The 19,222-nt window shown below is 35.5% G+C and overlaps 1 protein-coding gene across 4 annotated transcripts in view; it reads left to right on the top strand.

Moving 5' to 3' along the window:
* Window positions 1–19,222, top strand: part of PARG (poly(ADP-ribose) glycohydrolase) — a 109,338-nt gene that overhangs the window by 65,581 nt on the left and 24,535 nt on the right. For all 4 annotated transcript variants that reach the window (XM_010963507.3, XM_074374379.1, XM_010963504.3 and 1 more), the window contains exons 12-14: window positions 4,517–4,592; window positions 10,216–10,363; window positions 18,253–18,331. In XM_010963507.3, coding sequence (XP_010961809.1) covers window positions 4,517–4,592; window positions 10,216–10,363; window positions 18,253–18,331 — 303 coding nt within the window. The remainder of the gene's footprint in view (window positions 1–4,516; window positions 4,593–10,215; window positions 10,364–18,252; window positions 18,332–19,222) is intronic.

The raw sequence follows: 19,222 nt of genomic DNA, 5'->3' as shown, positions 1-19,222 counted from the left end.
TTTTGTTTTTTTTTTAGATTCCACATAAGAGTGATCTCATATGGTATTTTCTTTCTCTTTCTGGCTTACTTCACTTAGGGATTTTTTTTTTTAATTAAACTAAAAAGTAGATAGTAATTATCTAGAATTTGAGTGACGAGTTTTGAAGTTTGTCCACGTTTACGTGTACTATTGGCAATTTTGTGGAAGTTGCTAATTTAATAGGGTTTTTCTTATTATTTGTCTGCCAATACTGAGGCAGATAATAACCAATCTGATTTTATTCGGATTTGTAAGTTCCTTAGTGCTCTGAAATAGCCAACATGTTTTCTAACCTTGAGCAGATCCCCAAAGCACTTAAAGAAGAATGAATCTACTATTTCAATGCATGTGAGGACATGGTTAAACTTACACTAAATGCGTATTTTGGGTGTGCATTCGTGTTAACCAGTGTTTCTTCATTTTCACTTTCTAATAATTTTCATCATAGTTTGTAACTGCTTTGTTTGGACTTAGCAATGAAAGAGACCCATTCTTAAAGGAATTAACATGAGGAGCCGCATACGCTTAGGTGGCTTTCCTGTGTTTTCAGTCATCAAAGATGTTTACTTGTGAGGTGAAAGAAAAACACACTTACTTGAGGAGGCTGACTGCATGGCTGAGAAGATTATTAGCAGAGGGAAGTGGATAAAAGATTAAACAACCAAAAGGAAAACAAAAACAAAGTAAAACTGAGCCAGAAAGGAAGAGAAACATGTACTGCATTTTGGAATCATGGCATATTAGAGATGAAAGGGACCCCAGGAAGTCATCCGGTCCAGCCGCCTGCTAAAAATAATAACTTTGTAATGCCTGTAACAGCCTCGGTGATGGGAAACTCACTGACCAACCGCTGTCTATCCCATTGTTGGCTGCTTGTGTTATATTATCTAATACTTTCATCACTAAAAAAGTCTGTCTTCTAAAAGCCTCCCCTGCCCCGCCCTGCCAAATCCCATTCCTGGTTCTTCCTTCTGGAGTTACAATAAATAATTGTAAATCTAATTTTCTTCAACATTCGATCCTCCTTCATGTATTTTAATGCTTTCTTGATGTACTCCCACCTCTAACAGTGCACACATGTATATACTAAACTACTCATTTCTTCTGTCTCATATATAATAGGGATTGTAAACCCTTTAACTTGTTCTTGACAGACTCTAGGCCATTGGTCCCTCTTGAAATATGGCGCCTAGAACTGAAAGTAACAATCTGTTGTGCTATCTGCCCAGACCAGAGTACAGAGGATTGCTTTTCTTAGCTCTTCTCTTAATCTTTAATAGGAACACAGATGTTTTGTTCATGTCACTTTGGTGTAGATTTTATAGATCATTCAGAGGAGTTGTTTTAAATTCAGCTCAGGATCTCTGCACCTGGCATTCCTTTGGCACTAACGTGAAAGGACACCTATTTGTACACCATCTGGGAGAAAAGGGGTAGGTCAGAATGCAGAGACCAGTGAGACTGCTGTGTCAAGGAGATAACTTTGCCCTTTAAGTAAGATCAAGATATTCCTCTTAACTTGGTAGGCTTATCTTCATAACTTTGTAAAGTTTTTTTTATTTCATTGATCTCTTTTTTGTTTTAGCTGCTTCATTAGTGAGTTGGAGAATGTAATTAAAATCAATCTCCCTGATTCCACAGAACCAGAAACATGCATTCACTTAAAAGAGAGAGGATGAAGAAGTGGTGAGGATTGTTGGTGTTCCCAAGAGTAAGGGACTAAATGGCTGCCAGGAAGTTAGAGGCTTTTCTGAGTTCCAAGTTTCTAGCATTATAGTTAACCCTGTGATTATCAGTAAACGCCTTAGCCAGGCTTAGTTAAACACGGAGAGCTAGAATGATCTGTATCTTTGATTCCTGGGGCAGTGGTATGAAGGATTTGCTGGAGCCAGAAGGGGAAACCAATCCGAAAGTTGGAGGATGCTCATTAAAAAAAAACCACCAGTTTCTAGCAATTTCATACTTTTATTAAGAAGTGTGCTATAAGTTGACAACTATAGTCACAGAGAATAATTGACAGCAGGTGAGATTTCTGGATCATGCTTTTGGTAATCTTACAGGTGGTCTCCCTTGGAATAAAATAGCCAGGAAAGTAGGGGACCCCCCCCCACTCCAAAAAATAAGGAAGTTAAAAAAAATCAAACTATAGTACTTTCTCCAAGAGATTTGCAAAGTAATTTTTCTCTAAGTATAACTTACTGGTTAAGAGCGTAAACCACTGACTTGGGCTTTCTAGGTTCAAATATTTGTTGCTTCTTTTACTAGTCTTGGGCAGGTTACCTAAGCTCTGTTTTCCCATCTGTTAAAGGAAGATGGTAATAGGGATGTTGTGAAGATTAAATGAGTTAATACATATGAAACTTTTAGAACCTGTATTGAATTATCTTCTGGCTTTAAGGCTATCAGTCTGTTGGACCAGAGCTTTACCAAAAATGTATTTGAACTCGTTGATACCAGGAAGTAAGCAAATCTCAATAAGTAAATAGTTCTTCTTGGCTAAATTGTCTTTTTTTAAAATTGTTTTTAAAAGTATATAATTCCCCTTCCTCCAAAAAGTTTATGCCACTCTTCTATGAGTTTGGGGCTTATCTGTTACATTCTGTGGCATTCTTTTATAACTTATAATTTTCATTTAGTAAGTAACCGGGGGAAAGTCTACTAAGGAAAAATGCCATCATCAACTACTATTAATAAAATGGAATTTTAAAAAATGTAATGTAAGCCAGATAAACACTGTAGGGCAGGAGAAAGGTTTTCCTCAGCTCTCTTAGGGTGCCTGGCTGGCTGTGAAAATGAAACTGATAAAGACAGATTAACAGGAGAAAAGCATACAGATTTCTTTTATGTAAGCTTTATGTGACTCAGAAGCCTTCATGAGGAAATAAAGACCCAAAGAAACAGATCTATGTACTTTTATGCTAGGTTTGATGTAGAGTGGACAGTCGTGGAGGAACATGGGATGTAAACGAGTATGATGTAATTACAGTAAACTGGGGGAAACAGCAATCTCTGTGTTAGAATTCTCTTGGCATCTCTGCCTTCAGAGATAAGAGTGCTTCTTTCCTCCAGGTATAGGGAGGGCCCATCACATGAGGGTTTTTACTGCTTGTTTCAGGTAAGAAGAGGGAGAGGGGGAGGAGATCAGAGTGACCTTTCTGCTTCTGCCTCTTTCTCAAATTTCTTCAGCTTAAAATATTCAATATGTCAAGGTGCCAAATATGGCAGTAGCATATCAGAACCCCCCATAAACACCTCAACCACCATGGTTTATAAAAAGGAAAGAAAATAATTGTGACTTACAGGTACTAGGTTTATCTATCACTTTTATTGATATAAAAATATCATAAATCAGAATTTATGTGGCATGTGTTTTCATCAAGACCCCCCCCCACACACATATATGATTTCCAGACTAGTTAAAATAGAGCCCCTCTTAGAATCATGCATGATTTTTTGGTCAGATTTTTCTGTATTTTTCCTTAGGTTGCCGACTCAGCATGCAATTTCATAGGTATTAATTTTTAAAAAATATTTTGAGTAGTTTTTCAACTTTTAAAGAGAAGAAACTTTCCTTGTACACTGTTGATGGGAATGTAAACTGGTGCAGCCACTGTGGAAAACAGTATGGAAGTTTCTCAAAAGACTCAACATAGAATTACCATATGACCCAGCAGTTCCACTCCTAGGTATACGTCAAAAAAAACCAAAAACACTCATTTGGAAAGATATATGCACCCTAATGTTTATAGCAGCATTATTTACAATTTCCAAGATACGGAAGCAATCTAGGTGTCAACAGATGAATGGATAAAGAAGATGTGGTATATATTACAATAGAGTACTACTCAGCCATAAAAAAGAATAAAATTTTGCCATTTATAGCAACATGGATGGACTTGGAGGGTATTATCTAAGTGAAATAAGCCAGACAAACAAAGACAAATACTATATGATATCACTTATATGTGGAATCTAAAAAATACAACCAGCTAGTGAATATAACAAAAAAGAAGCAGACTCACAGATACAGAGAACCAACTAGTGGTTACCACTGGGGAGCAGGAGGGGCAACACAGGGATGGGGAGTGGGAGATACAAATTGGGTGTAAGATAGGCTCAAGGATATATTGTACCATATGGAGAATATAGCCAATATTTTTTAATAACTGTAAATGGAAAGTAATTTTTTAAATGTATAAAAATTGAAAAAAATTAAAAATAAAGAAGAGAAACTTTGATATTTTGTGGGGGAAAACAGGTTTCAAAGCAGTATGGTCTCCCATGTTAATTTAAATGTGTATATTTCTGTATTTGAATGGGAAAACTGGGGGAGACTGTCCCAAGAATGTTAAGAGTGGGCATCTATTTCTGACTTTTGAGACTTGGGAGTAGTTTCCATTTTTCTTTTATAGTTAATCAATATTTTCAAATTTTTCTGTAGTAAAGTGCTTACCATTAAAAAAATAAATAAGGGAATACCTTTTTAAAATTGTAGATGTGAAAAACCCCTGACTCGACTGCATGTCACTTACGAAGGTACCATAGAAGGAAACGGTCAAGGCATGCTACAGGTAGGTGAATCACAGCATTGTGTGTGGAGGGGAGTGGGAGGTGGGGGAGAGAGGGACTTTCTCTTATCCAGCTTCTGAATAGGAAATTTGAAAAGCTGTTTATATATCTTCTAAGCTGATTTAATGCAAAGAAGCATGATAGCAGAATGGAGAAAAACACCAAACACATCATCTTGACAGCCTTGGTAATACTGTTATTTGCCAATATAGGTTCTCTGTTTCTTACATGTGCCTCTTTTAAAAGCCTTGACAGAAAATCCCAAGATCTGGACAACATCAGGCCTCTTGGTTCAGACACAGATTGTAGATTGACAGTGGAGGAAGTTCCCAGGGTATGGTCTTGACAAGCTGTCACCAGGCAGTTTTGTTCTTTGTCTTTAAAGGCTCTTGTTCTGCCCTAAATAATGACCACCTTGAAATGTTTTTCTGCCACCAACCTTGTTTGGGTCTAGGAGGCAGACATCTAAAACTGATTGATAAGAAAACCCTCTCTCCCATATATAATAGTTTTAGGCGCATGAACCAACTATATTTGCTGTCTTTCTGTTTTAGAGCAGGTAATTTTGTCTGCCTCTCAGTCTTTGTTATTAATCTGTGTTACTGCCATTTCTTAAAAAAATTTTTGGAGGGAAAAAGAGTTAACAAATGAAACATCTTTGTATCTAGCTTTAAATTGTTGTAACGCCTAACCTAAATATGTGCTTTTCTTTTGCTTTATAGTGATCTTTTTTTAAAACCACTAATCAGAGACAAAATGTTAGTGTTTTGTGTTCTTATTTGCAGGAACATTGTAATCCTAATTTTCTTTGAAAGAAGTTTGTTCACCATCTCATTTATACTAGGAGTAGGTGATTTTTTTCTTCTTAGATCCTTATTTGATGCTTATATAGAATCAGACACTAAATAAAGCAGTTGCCTGAGAATGGACCGATACGTTTAAATAACTTAATTTTTATTATAAACTGACTAGAAGACTGATTTGCGTTTGACTAGTTATTGTGTACTTAATGCTGTAAGTGCCGAGATTCTTTTTAGAATGGCCTTTTATTTAGACATATTTATAGTTAAAATCTTCAGAGGCAAACTAGGTTTTGTTTCAAATCGTCTCCCGATCATTAAGATTATAACCAAAAACACTTAAGATAACTGAATTAATATTTATCCTGTACTTAAAATTTTTTTAATTTGTATTTAATAAGGCCCTTTTCTTCTACTTAAAATAATAATTTTGAAATAAGGCTAAAACTTGTTTCAAATATGTATCACCTCCCCCCACATTTCCATCTTGATGGCGTTCTTTCCCACATTGACATTTTAGGATTAACTGAGGGAGTCTTTTTTTTTTTTTTTTTTTTTTAATGGAGGTACTAGGGATTGAACCCAGGGCCTGGTGCATGCTAAGCAGGCGCTCTACCACTGAGCTATTGCCCTTCCCCCCAAGGGGGTCTTATTACACATGAAATAAATAAAGCTACTGCTAGTTAGCACTACAGGAATGCTGGCCTTTTGATTATAATACAATTCAACAAGGAATTATTTAACAATGTTCAAGGTTGAGATTCTCCCCACTACTCTGGAATATGTTATAGACAAAATGTGAAACCTCAGTAGATTAAAAGAATACCATAAAGGCTTCTATTTATTTTTCTCCCTACCCATGCCGTGTATCCCCAGGAGACCAGAGAATATTGTATTGCAGTGCTACAAAGCTCCTTGTGCAGCATATAAATTACATTATGCTGAATGGCAACAACAACAAAACCCCTCAAAGGAGTGTTATCATTTCTCTCTTTTCATCAAGTTAGAATTCAGAACTGAGTAAGCTGAACAAGTAGCTTTAAAGTGAGTTGGAAAATGACTGGCTAAAAATAAAGAAGCACTCATATGCTTGTTTTCACATACTGGAACAAGTTTCTCACCTGTAATAGAGAGCCTTTTGTTAAAAACTTTTTTAAGTAGTAGAAACTTTGATTTTCTAAAAAACCCCTGCTTTCAGAGGCATATTGAGTTTAGTGTATTTGTTTCTGTGCACACCTTTCAAGTAGTAAATGTTGGCCTTCTATTCAGAGAATGAACAATAGCATGCACATTGAATGTATTTCGTTTATTTCCACGTAGTACATAGACTGGATAGAGCCTGTGTTTTTAGTTTAGTTATGCCTTGTTCCAGTAAGTTGAGCTGATCTCAGACCATCTTTGTTTCTCATTTATATTCTGAATGCCATTATCCTTAGCCAGTTTCTCAGTTTTCAAGAGCTGTCTGTTTTGTTTCTTTGCTGGATCTCTCTCTTCCTTCACTTTCCCTGGTAGATAGAGCCTGTCTAAAGTATTCAGTATGTACCTAACCAGTCTTTCTGCTTTTACTTTTCCAGTTCATTCTTTAAACTATAGCCTAAATTATCTTCCTAAAACACAGTTGTTACTTTTCTTCTTAGAATCTTTCCCAGAACCTTCAGGATTAAGTAAAAGTTTCCTGGACGCCAGACCAGCTCATTACCAGCTTCTGCCCTCCACGTGCTGTGCACTGCACACAGGCATGAGACATCTGCTTACCGCCCTCCTCAGACAGTTCTTTACATTTGATTTTTCCTATGTCTCTGTGCAGCTGTTCCCTTGGCCAGAATGTCAGCAAAACCTAATTTGAATGCTACATCCTCTTGAAATGCTCCCTTATCCTCCTCATGCTCCAATTTTAGTTGACTGTATTATTTGGGAAGTATCAAATACATACTAATAGGTTCTTTAATAATCATCTTACTGTTCTACTTATGTGCCTGACTCCCATCTAGACTGTAAATGCTGTGAAACCAGGAACCACATCTTATTCATCTTTGTACTTCACGGTTCACAGCACAGTATTTCATCAATATTTGTTGAATTGAACAATTTAAGCCATACTCACCCTATGCATAAAGACCTTATTATGTAATAGGGGTAACTAATTCTAATCAGTGGACTAGTTTATCCAAAATTATTTTTCTGTATAGGGTAGATTTACTTTGTTTTTTAGTGTTGATTTATTATACCAGAATATAAACCCAAATATATATATGATTAACTGTTGTAACTCATTTCAAGAACTTATCCAGTCACATCTTTCAGTATTTTTCAAGTTCTTCTATAGTGAAACGAGACTACTTTATCTTCTGTTAATTTCTGTCATTTCACATATATTTTTACATATCAAAAAATTCATTCTTGTTTTACTCTTTCGTAAAATAGGCTTCACATTATCATTTCATATCATAATTGCTTCAGAGAACACAAACAAGTTTTAAGAAATCTTATATTTGACAATAGTTTAAAAGTATATATGAAATAATAGGAAATATATATATATTGCTCTCTGCACCCTTTTGTTGGCACAGAGCTCCTAAAACTCTTGTAATTTCCTAAGTGAGCAAAGCACTAGGAGCATCTGTTGTTCTAATATTTGGTCCTTGACCCTGATTCCTGAATCAGAGTTCCTGAATCCCTTGAAATTTCGGGGGTGATAGGAGTCTCTTTTGTTCTAAGGATGCAGCTCTTGGTGGGCTCCTGGGTAGCTTCAGGATCAGGGCTGGTCACCAGAAAGACGTAAGTCATGATTAGAGGTTTGAAACTTTTCCCTCCACCTCCCACCCTCTGGGAATGGAGAGCGACTGGAGACTCAGTTAATGATCAATCATACCTATATGATGAAACTTCCAAAAAATTTCAGAAGTACAGGATTTGGAGAGCTTTTGAGTTGGGAGGTGACTTGGCTGGAAAGGGTGTAGAATCTCTGTGTCCCTTCCCACATACCTTTCCCTGTGTATCTCTTCATCTGACTGCTCATCTGTGTCCTTTATTATATCCTTTTTAATAAGTTAGTAAATGTAAGCACGTGTTACCCTGAGTTCTTTGAGCTATTCTAGCAACTCATCAAACCCCAGGAGGAATCATGGGAACCCTAATTTATAGCCTGTCAACTGGAAGTACGGGTGCCATCGTGGACTTGAGATTAGCATCTGAACTAGGGCAGTCTTGTGGGACTGAATCCTTAGCCTGTGGGATCTGATGCTAACTCCAGGTAAAACGTGTCGGAACTGAATTGAAGGACACCCAGCCAATGTCACAGAATGCTTGGTATGTGGAAGATCCACACATCTGGTGTAAGAAGTGTTGTGAGTGTGGTAGTAGTGTGAGCAAAGAAGAGACACAGGAGTGTGTTTTTCCTATACAGTGTAGAAGCCTCTCTTACATTACTTAGTGAATTCCCGTGCGGGGTGGGGTTGGGGTAGTGTTTATGGATGTACACAAGTTGTGTCTTTGTGTGTAATCTAATTCCTTAAGTAGAATAATGTAAGACAGAATCAGAAACCATTTTTTACATATTACCCCATAGAGCCTAGCATACTGTTGGACACATTAGACTGCATAGAAAATTTAAGACAAACAATCCTGGTAAGTTAAGTTGCTTTGTCTTGAGGATTGTGTAACTCATCTTTATTAATAGGAGCTTGGGGGTCCCATCATAGTACTCCATGGAAAACTTATGTATAGTTTTAAACTAAATTAGAAATAATTAATCTTTGACTCTTTGTTGTTAAACTAGGTTTTTGTCTTCATTTTTTCCCCTGAGCTGTATTAAAGAAGAAATAGTTGAAACGTTTATGTGGTTTGGGGTTTGCGATTGAATTTAGAAGGAAGAAATTTCCATCCCTTTATTCTTCCACAAAAGAAAAAAGTTACCCCAAAAAGATCAAGTACTAATTTTTCAAATCTTTAAGGACAAGTCCTTGATTGCCATATTATATGAGAAAGGTACAGGCTGTCTACCTTGGAGATATCACAGGTTTGGTTCCAGATCATTGCAGTAAAGCTAGTCACACGAATTTTTCGGTTTCTTGGTGCATATGAAAGTTATATTTACACTATACTGTAGTCTTTTAAGTGTTCAATAGCATTATGTCTAAAAAAAGTACATACCTTAATTAAAAAGTACTTTATTGCTAAAAAATGCCAACCATCATCTCAGCCTTTAGCAAGTTGTAATCTTTTTGCTTGTGGAAGATTTGAAATATTGCAAGGATTACCAAAATGTGACACAGAGGCACCAAATGAGCAAATGCCATTGGAAAAATGGCCCCCGTAGCCTTGCTGGATGCAGGGTTGCCATAAACCTTTAATATGTAAAAAACACAATATTTGTGAAGTGCAATAAAACAAACTGCAATAAATTGAAGTGTACCTGTATAATTGTTTTAAAGTTGTATGAAGTACATAAATTGAAATTGAGTGATGAATGATGGAGAAATGATCTTGAAACCTCTCCGGGTAAAACCTCCCTTGATTTGTGGCCCTTCAAGCACCAATAAGGTTTCTAAACAAGAGTCCATATAATTACATTGAAGCTTTTGCCTAAAAGCTTTATTTTCCAGATTCCTTCTAAGATTTTGGAATCCAGAGAAATATTCAGAGATGTTAACTGCAGTGAGATGGAGAGTGCAGTCAACCACAATCTATTCTCCCTAGGAAGATTACTAATTTGGGGATTGATTTATATGGGAAAGGAAGATCAGAGTTTAGAGGGAGCACACTTCTTTATCGTATATGTGAGTATTTTAAATCATCATTTAATATGCCACATTTTCCCAAATAGGTGGATTTTGCAAACCGTTTTGTTGGAGGTGGTGTAACCAGTGCAGGACTTGTGCAAGAAGAAATCCGCTTTTTAATCAACCCTGAGTTGATTGTTTCACGGCTCTTCACTGAGGTCCTGGATCACAATGAATGTCTTATTATCACAGGTTAGTTTTGGGAAGTCTGGACAATGGGGTAGTGTTCCCCACCTATGACTATCTATCATGAAGACTAGAGGCCACCCAGATAAATCTTTTCTCTACTATGGTTATTAGTCCCAGTATTTTTATTCATTAATTATGCTTAATTTTTAATTGTTACAATTTTATTTTCATAATCTTGAGTAAGACATTTTATCCCCATTTTTTCTTTCTTGGTAATTTTATCTGAGGAACAAGGGTAAAAACAATTCAATTACTGTCCAGTTTGAAGTTTTATGATATAGTACCCTTAAAAAGAAGAGTGATGTGTCTTTGAGCATGTATCCTATTATTTTTCTCCTATTTTATTTCCAAAGTGATTTGTTGTACTTTAATATGAACACACTATATAAATATAAAAAACACAGTTATGGTGTTTGGAGAGAGTCGTACAATAGTGAGCTTTATAGAAGGGAAATAAATCATTAATCTTATGTTTATTCTAATTTCTAATTCTAAGAGAAAAAGTGTGACTATCTTAGTGTTTCTTCTTAAGTTAATATGAGAGGAGGAGAGAAGGAAACAGTCAAATTTATACTTTAGGTCTGTTATTAAGATTTACATTTATTTTCTTTAAGTTTCTTTAGATTGTGATATCACTATGCTGCAGTATTTTCTTGTGTATAGGCTACAAACAAAATTAATGATTAACTCATAGCTCATAAGAAGCTCTTAATCAGCCATTGTAGGTAAGTTAAACCTTTTATTTGGGTACCTAAAGAACATTCCCACATAAAAGCCATAATTGACCATGAAACGCTGATACTTTTTCTTTCTGCAAAAGAGAATTTATTTCCTCTTTGAATCTACTGCCACTTTGAGATTAGTGTAGGAGACTAAACATTCAACTGGATTGGAAAATTTGGTTGATTGTTACTCTTAAAAGTTACAATAGGACAAAAACCATCCCCTATTAGTTATATCAAATGTATAACTCAACAAATTTATCTCTAAAGAGATACATGACAGAACTAAGACTGAGGTCTAATCTGAAAGCCACACTCTTTGCCTCAGATACATTTGTGGGCAGGTTTCAGGAGAGTATCTAAATTTTGTCCCTTATGTTTTGCTTTCAAGAATCCCTCTTTGTCTTTCAATTCTTCGATTATGGTATGTGTAGGTATGGATCTCTTTGACTTTATCCTATTTGGGTTCATTGAGCATCTTGAATATTTAGACATGTTTGGTAAGTTTTGGGCATTATTTTTTCAAGTATTCTTTCCCATCCCTATCCTCCTCTCTGTTTCTGGGACTTCTGTTATGCATATGTTGGCACATTTGGTGATGTCCCATTGGTCTCTGAAGCTCTGTTCATTTTCCTTCTTTCATCATTCTTTTTGTTTCTCAGACTGGATAATTTCATTTGCTCTGTCTTCAAGTTCACTAATTCTTTCTTCTGCCTTCTCTAATCTGCTTTTTAATCCCTCCAGTGAAATTTTCATTGCAGTTATACTTTTCAACTCCAGAATTTCTGTTTAGTTCTTTTTAAAAATAATTTGAAAATAATTTCTATCTCTTTATATTCTCTATTTATGATGCATTATTCTCATACTTTCATGTAGTTCTTTAGACATAATTTCCTTTAGTTTTTTGGACTTATTTAAAACAACTGATTTAAAGTCTGTTTAGTCCAACATCAAGGCACCTCAGGGACAGTTACTAATGACTACTTTTTCCCCCTGAGTATGGGCCCTACTTTCTTGTTTCTCTGCATGTCTCAGGTTTTCTTGGAAACAGGACATTTTAAATGTGGCAACTTTTGAAATTAGATTTTCTTCTTTCCCCAGAGTTTGTTTTTGTTGCTGTTTGTTGTTTGTTTAGTGACTTTACTGATCTAATACTGTAAAGTCTGTTTTCTTTTTTATGTGTGGCCACTAACGTCTCTGCTTGGTTAGGCTGGCAGTCAGCTAATGATTGGACAGAGATTTCCTTAAATGCTTAGAACCAATAAGTCACTCAGTCCTTGCCAAAGGTATATGTTGGGGCTCACCTTCAACACTCCACCAGGCACTTCCTTCCTGCTTGCACAGAGCTTCAAGATCAGACAGAGGGAAGAGTTTAGGACATTCTCAGGCCTTTCTGGAGCATGTGCACAGCAATGGGCATGTGTGTAGACTTCCAGATTCCTGAGGATACTTAGAACTTTTTGATGTCCCTTAAAAGGACATCTCATTCCTCAGCTTTTCCTTTGAAGCCTTTTGGTTAGCCTATTTACCCCGACTGAAATCTACTGCTTCAGGCAGTTACACTGTTAAATAATTGACTATAGTTGTTTTCAACAAACAACCCTGGGAATTAGACTTTTCCCACTGGACAAAGTCCAAGTCTGGTCAAATAAAGACAGCATTCTGAGTGAGGTCTTCCAGGGACCCACCGGACAGGTCAAATGATGACAGTTCTCTGAGAATGGGGTTTTGAATGGAGCTTAAACTTTCTTCTGCCCCCTCTGGTGGTACCAGGCTGCTGGTTTTCAGTATGGTTACAGGCTACTGGCTTTTAAGCCTACTGCAGAGCTTTGGAAAGTGGAATACGAATAGGGCAAGTTAAAGCACCACATAACTCACTGTTTTTAGCCAATATTCAGCCAATTTTTCTTTAATTAACACTCAGACTGCTGCAAGCCTTTGGTTAATTCCCACAGTTCAGAAAAAGATGATTCTCACAAGTTTTGCCAGTGTTCCCATTTTTGTGGAGAAGAGAATTCTCCAAGGCTCTTACTCTGTCATTTTTGCTGTTGTGTCCTTATCTTTTATAAGTACTTGTGGGTAAAAGGTCTTTCAACAAGTTATTTCACATCTTTTAGATATTCTGTATTATTTCTTATAATATTCTTGTGATTCTGCTATTTTGGTGAGGTAAGGCAAAAAATAACAATTGTTAATTGAGTTTATGTAGGAACTTAAGAATGAAACTTTGGCAAAGGAGCCTCTTTTTTGATAGAAATGCAGCTATTTGAAGTTAATAACTTGAAGATTTCATCCAGAATTCTGAGGTTGTGATCCAGACTGTACTGAAATAGGAAGATAAAACTATTTTATTCTCAGCATTTTCTTAGTGCACATATTGGTAATCTATCTGCATTTGCTGTTTATTATGTATGCAGAAAGAAAAGATAGATAGAAATTACTAGGGGAGAAAGGAGTATAAGGAATTACAGAACAAAAAAAATTAAATGGTCAGAAGTCCATTGTTGGGCAAATGAATATTAAGCATATTGATCTCATACTGTTTTAGAGAACAATGAAGGTCTGGAATGTGACTGTCTCCAGCATTTGGGTGTATTGAATAATACTTTAGAAGATTCTTAATTTATAGCAGTTAAGCTAGGTTTGAATTGAAGACATAACAAAATATCCCATCAATTTTTAAGATGAATTTACATCCTTGAAATAAAAAAGTTAGTAGAATGCTGGACATTTAAACTCAAAGCTAATTTGTTTCATTTGCTTCATTTCTGTTGTACTAGGGAAGTAGTCTCTTGTCACCTCCCATTAATGTTTCTGTAAATAAAAGATGTAATTTCCCTGGGAATAATAAAAGGAAAGCATTAGAATTTTTTTTTCATTTTCAAGGAGGGTTTGTCCCCAGTCTAAAAGGATCATCACTGCAGTTATAGTTGGTCTCTATCTTACCTGCAGCCATTGTGAAATAGATGGAGAGTTGCAGATCCATGACTCACCTTCACATCTGTAATTACCTCAGGCTAAGGACACCCGGGGTGACTTTAACTCAGCATTTTTTCCCCATATCCACTTAACTCTATTTTAGTGCCTCCTAATTAATATCTGTGATGTGATGTTCCCTTAATGGAAATGGCCATTTCATCATCTATTTGATGTTGGATTTCTGCCATCTCCCTTCTTAGGAGACTCTTAACCATGCACTGCAATCTGCCTGATCAATTCCATTCCTTCAATGATTCATCCAGGCTCAATGAGCTAATGGCTGTGACTGTGCTGCCTGAATCTGTAGAAGAGTTTGAGAAATTGGAAATAAATTAAATTTATCATCATTGTAGGGCATCTGGTTGGTATCAGACTTTTAAATGAATATGAAACAGGTCATACAAACAGGCAAATACTTTTATCCAGACAGTGTTAATCCTTCTATTTGCTGCTACCCTCCCTGGAGCAGTCGTGAGTTAAAACCTTTCAGTAAGTACAGATAGAGGGAAAGAATTAAAACTCCAGTCTTCCCTTTTTTGTTATCCCCTTTGTGTTCCTCTACAACATCCAGTAAATAGCTTCAGTACCAAAAGGTGTACTGTGGTTCTGGGATATTGTTTTGTTGTTTCTGTGTGGTAAGAACATAAAGCAGATGCCTACACATGAAACTACTGAGTGGAATGTTGGTACATTTAATATAAAACCTGCCCTCCAGTGAATCAAATCATCCCAGACACCCCAGGTCCTTATATCTTTTGTGAGTGTCAGCAGAACTGATAGAAAGGACAAAAATGGACACCATTGCTTATAGTGCTGGTACTTTTTAGAGTAACAACTCTAGAGGTGCCCATCACTACCATAACAGCCCAGTGCTAACTAAATGACACCAGCTTATTGGGAAAGATCCAAATTCAGTTGGAGTTTGGCCTTTCTTAATTTTTATACTCCTGGGAGTGAAAAGCAAGAGTGTTCTTTCTGCTGCATAATCACCACTTTTTTAATGATACTAATAAAAGCAGGGTAGATGGTTTTTGTATAAATCTTCTTTCCAAGGGCACAGCCCATTAGTAAGTAGCATTTTTAAAATCTCCACATATTCTTTGCTATGGTCATCATAAACTTTCATTGCTAGTAAAAGAAAATAAGAATTTTTCTTACTACTAAATCTAAGAACTCATAAAGTTGTCATGAACTCTTGAAAAGATTTTCATGGGTTCCTTAGAGTTTTTAACTTAAGTGTAAGTTTGTCTTTGAGCATGAAGTCTTATAGGCTATCCAGAGAACTGTCACAAAGGTCATTCAGTCTTCTGTCTCTTTGCTGTCATCACTGTTTACCTTAGCATTTTCATAAAAGTTTATCGATACATTTGAATTTAAAACAAGCTAAGAGCATTGATTTTTTTTTTCAGAACAACATAATTTTGAAAGATGTCTACTTAGAAATTTCAGGATTTAATTCATTTAGACTAAGGAAAAGCATCTGTATGTGTGCGTTTTTGATTTCCCAGACCTGAAGGAAATAAATCTAACTTTGTTTCTCTTAGGAAAGAAGACTGAAACCATTCTAACTTGAAATGGAAATTTGATCATTGATAGTTTATATTGTTCAACCACTTTCTTTTCAAAAGACAGAAAGCTGTTTGTTTTCATAGTTAAGAGATCAGAGTAGGCAGTATTATTATTATTATTATTATTATTATTATTATTATTATTATTATTATTATTATTATTATTATTACTTTTAATATTGGGGAAAATGAGGCTTGTCCACTGCAGGGCAGAAAACAAAAGAACAAGATTGTTCCTGGCTGTCTTTATTCCTATTCAGACCAGTAGACAAGGTTTCTTTTAAACCTCATGTAAATGGATTCAAATATCTTTGGTTTCTCTAACCCCTTACAAAGTTAATTCTGATGACACCAATACTAACTGCTTTATGGTGTTGAAGAACTTTTAACTCTTTTTATTTGGGTTCCAATTTGGATTTCTTTTATGTTCTTTTTCTTGTCTGATTGCTGTGGCTAAGACTGCTAATGTTATGTTGAATAGAAGTAGTGAGAGTGGGCATTCTTGTCTTGTTCCTATCTTAGAGGAAACGCTTTTTGCTTTTCAGCATTGAGTATGACATTGACTGTGGATTTGTCATATATGGCCTTTATTATGTTGAAGTATGTTCCCTCTGTACTCTCTTTGTTGAGTTTCTATCAAGTGGATGTTGAATTTTATCAAAAGCTGAACCTTATTGAGATGATTATATTCTCTTTATTCTTCAGTTTGTTAGTGTGGTTTATCACATTGATTGATTTGCAGATATTGAACCATCCTTGCATGCTTGGGATAAATTTCACTTGATTGTGGTGTGTGATCCTTTTTATGTTGAATTTGTTTTGCTAAAATTTTGTTGAGGATTTTTTAAATCTGTGTTCATCAGTGGTATTGGCCTGTAGCTTTCCCTTTTTTGTAATATCTTTGTCTGATTTTGGTATCAGGTTGATGCTGGCCATATAGAATGAGTTTGGAAGTGTTCCTTCCTTTTCATTTTTTTGGAATAATTTGAGAAGGATAGGTGTTAACTCTTCAAATGTTATTCAAAATCACCTGTGAAGCCACCTGGTCATGGACTTTTGTTTATTAGAAGTTTTAAAAATTATTATTACTGATTCAATTTCATTATGGTAATGGGTTTATTTGTTATTTTCCGTTTCTTCCTGATTCTGTTTTTGGGAGTTGTATATTTCTGAGAATTTATCCATTTCTTCTGTGTTGTCCATTTTATTGGCGTATAATTGTTCCTAGTAATCACTTGTCCTTCGGATTTTTGTGGTGGTGGTTATAACTTCTCTGTCCTTGCTGATTTTATCAATTTGAAGCCTCTATCATTTTATTCCCTTAGTGTGTCCAATTAAAAGTTTTTCAGTTTTGTTTATCTTCTGAAAGAACCAGCTCTTTAGTTTTGGTGATCTTTTCTATTTTTTTTTTCAGTCTGTATTTCATTTATTTCTGCTCTGATCTTTATTATTTTCTTTACTTCTATTAATTTTGGGTTTTATTTATTCTTTTTCTAGTTCCTTTATATGTAAGGTCAGATTGTTTATTTGATGTTTTTCTTGTTTCCTGAGGTAGGCTTGTATTGCTATAAACTGTCCTCTTAGAAGTGCTTTTGCTGTGTGCCACAGATTTTGGAGGGTGTGTTTCCATTTTCATTTGTCTCCAGGCATTTTTAGATTTCCTCTTTGATTTCTTTAGTGATCTACTCATTGTTTAGTACCATGTTGCATAGACTCCATGTGTTTGGTTTTTTTGAAGTTTTCTCTTTCTTGTGGTTGATTTCTAGTTTCATACTCTTGTGGTCAGAAAAACTGCTTGATATGATTTTAATCATCTTAAATTTATTGAGATTTGTTTTGTGGTCCAACGCATGATCTATTCTGGCGAATATTCTATGTGCACTTGAAAAGAATGTGTCTTCTGTTGGTTTGGGGTGAATTGTTCTGTGTATTTCTGTTTAATTGGATCTAATAAGGCAGCTTTTAATTTTACTGTTTCTTTCTCATAAAGCCAAGTAATTATGAGTTGACCATAGAAATTGGAATGAGCTTATTTAGTTAAAGAGTAGAACACTTTTGACACCATCCCTTTTGATATGTCCAAGTCCAATGAACTAGAAATCTATGTTATGTGCCAAGCTTGGTACATATTCTCATCAGATGAATGTTAATTATGCTTTTTTCCCTCCCTTGTCTTCTCATGCATAAATCTCCTGGCTTTACAGAGCCCTTTGAAGTACCGTACCTATTGATTTGCAAATCCTAGATTTAATTTTAATGACACTTAGGGAATGTTTTTATGTAAAATTTCTTTTCTCAACAATACTTATTAAATGTTACCATCAGATTACTGACATTGAAGACAGTGGACTTCTATAAAACACTGTCTTTATGCATTCCTCACAAAATAAAACAAATGAATATGACAGAGCCTGTTTTTCTTTTTTGATTGGGACATTCATTCACTGTATGGTAAACACTGCAATGGTTTTTGGAGGCATCATTTTTTTCTTTATGGGAAATAATAACAAGTCATTAAGACCAGTGGGGTTGTTCGTTTGTTTATTATCAAAGACCCTTTAGAAGGTACAGTTTTTAAGAAAAGTTTTTCTGAAAAATAATAGTGGCAGATTATTTGTTTCAGGTACTGAACAGTACAGTGAATACACAGGCTATGCTGAAACATATCGTTGGGCCCGGAGCCATGAAGATAGGAGTGAAAGGTGAGTTCATTTCCTTCTTTAGTACATGGCCAGAAGCTCAGGAATGTGGGCTTGACCCAGTACATTCTGTCTCCCATCTACTCTCATTTTAGAAATTGAATTTTCTTTTTAAATTCAATAGTACAGGTTCACTAGTAGTTAAAACAGTATTACCATGTCCATATACCAAAGGGAAGAACAGAGAAATAAAAGCCATATGTCTAAACCAAGAACAAGAAAGGCACAGCTCTCTTCATGTATCTCAGCTGCTAATTGTAAGCAGTCAGTGGTGGTTAACTTCCCAGGCCAAACTTAATTTAGAATAGATTCTAATTAGAGCTTAAAGCCTTTAAACAGCTTATTTATTTATCTTTAACTCTTCTGTGAGTTTAGGTAAGCGGGGCAAACGTATGTTGGGGCAGTTTACCTAATGAGACGACACAGTCGACAGCAGAACGTATGGTGAATTTGTTGCTGCTGTCTCCTGTTTCTTATTAGAATATATTTTACACTGTAACATTTTTACTTCCCCACTAATTTGGTTTACCAGAGGTAAATTTTTACAGAAAAATATATATGTTTGTCTGTGTGTGTGTTTTAATGCAAAAGACCCATTGTGGCAGAAAAAATCAGCTATTTCCTGTGTAGACATACAAACTTCTTCTTTGTAATATCTCAAGTCCAGTCCCTAGTCTCTTTCCCTCTGGTTTGGTTAAAATACGTGGTTGCAACAATTATCTGTGTTGATGTTGAATTCCTGATAATTGTTTACAGACTAGCATGAAGGTTTCTATTGCTATTCTTCAGTGTGAAAAGTTGGCTGACATACTAATATTTGCACATTTATAAAAAAGATGAAATATTTGGAATTTTACATTTCCAAAATGATTTCATCCAGTCCTTCTGGTTTCC

Source organism: Camelus bactrianus, chromosome 11 (assembly GCF_048773025.1).
Source record: "Camelus bactrianus isolate YW-2024 breed Bactrian camel chromosome 11, ASM4877302v1, whole genome shotgun sequence".
NCBI classification, from domain to species: Eukaryota; Metazoa; Chordata; class Mammalia; order Artiodactyla; family Camelidae; genus Camelus; species Camelus bactrianus.
This window is presented reverse-complemented; position numbering and strand designations above follow the sequence as displayed.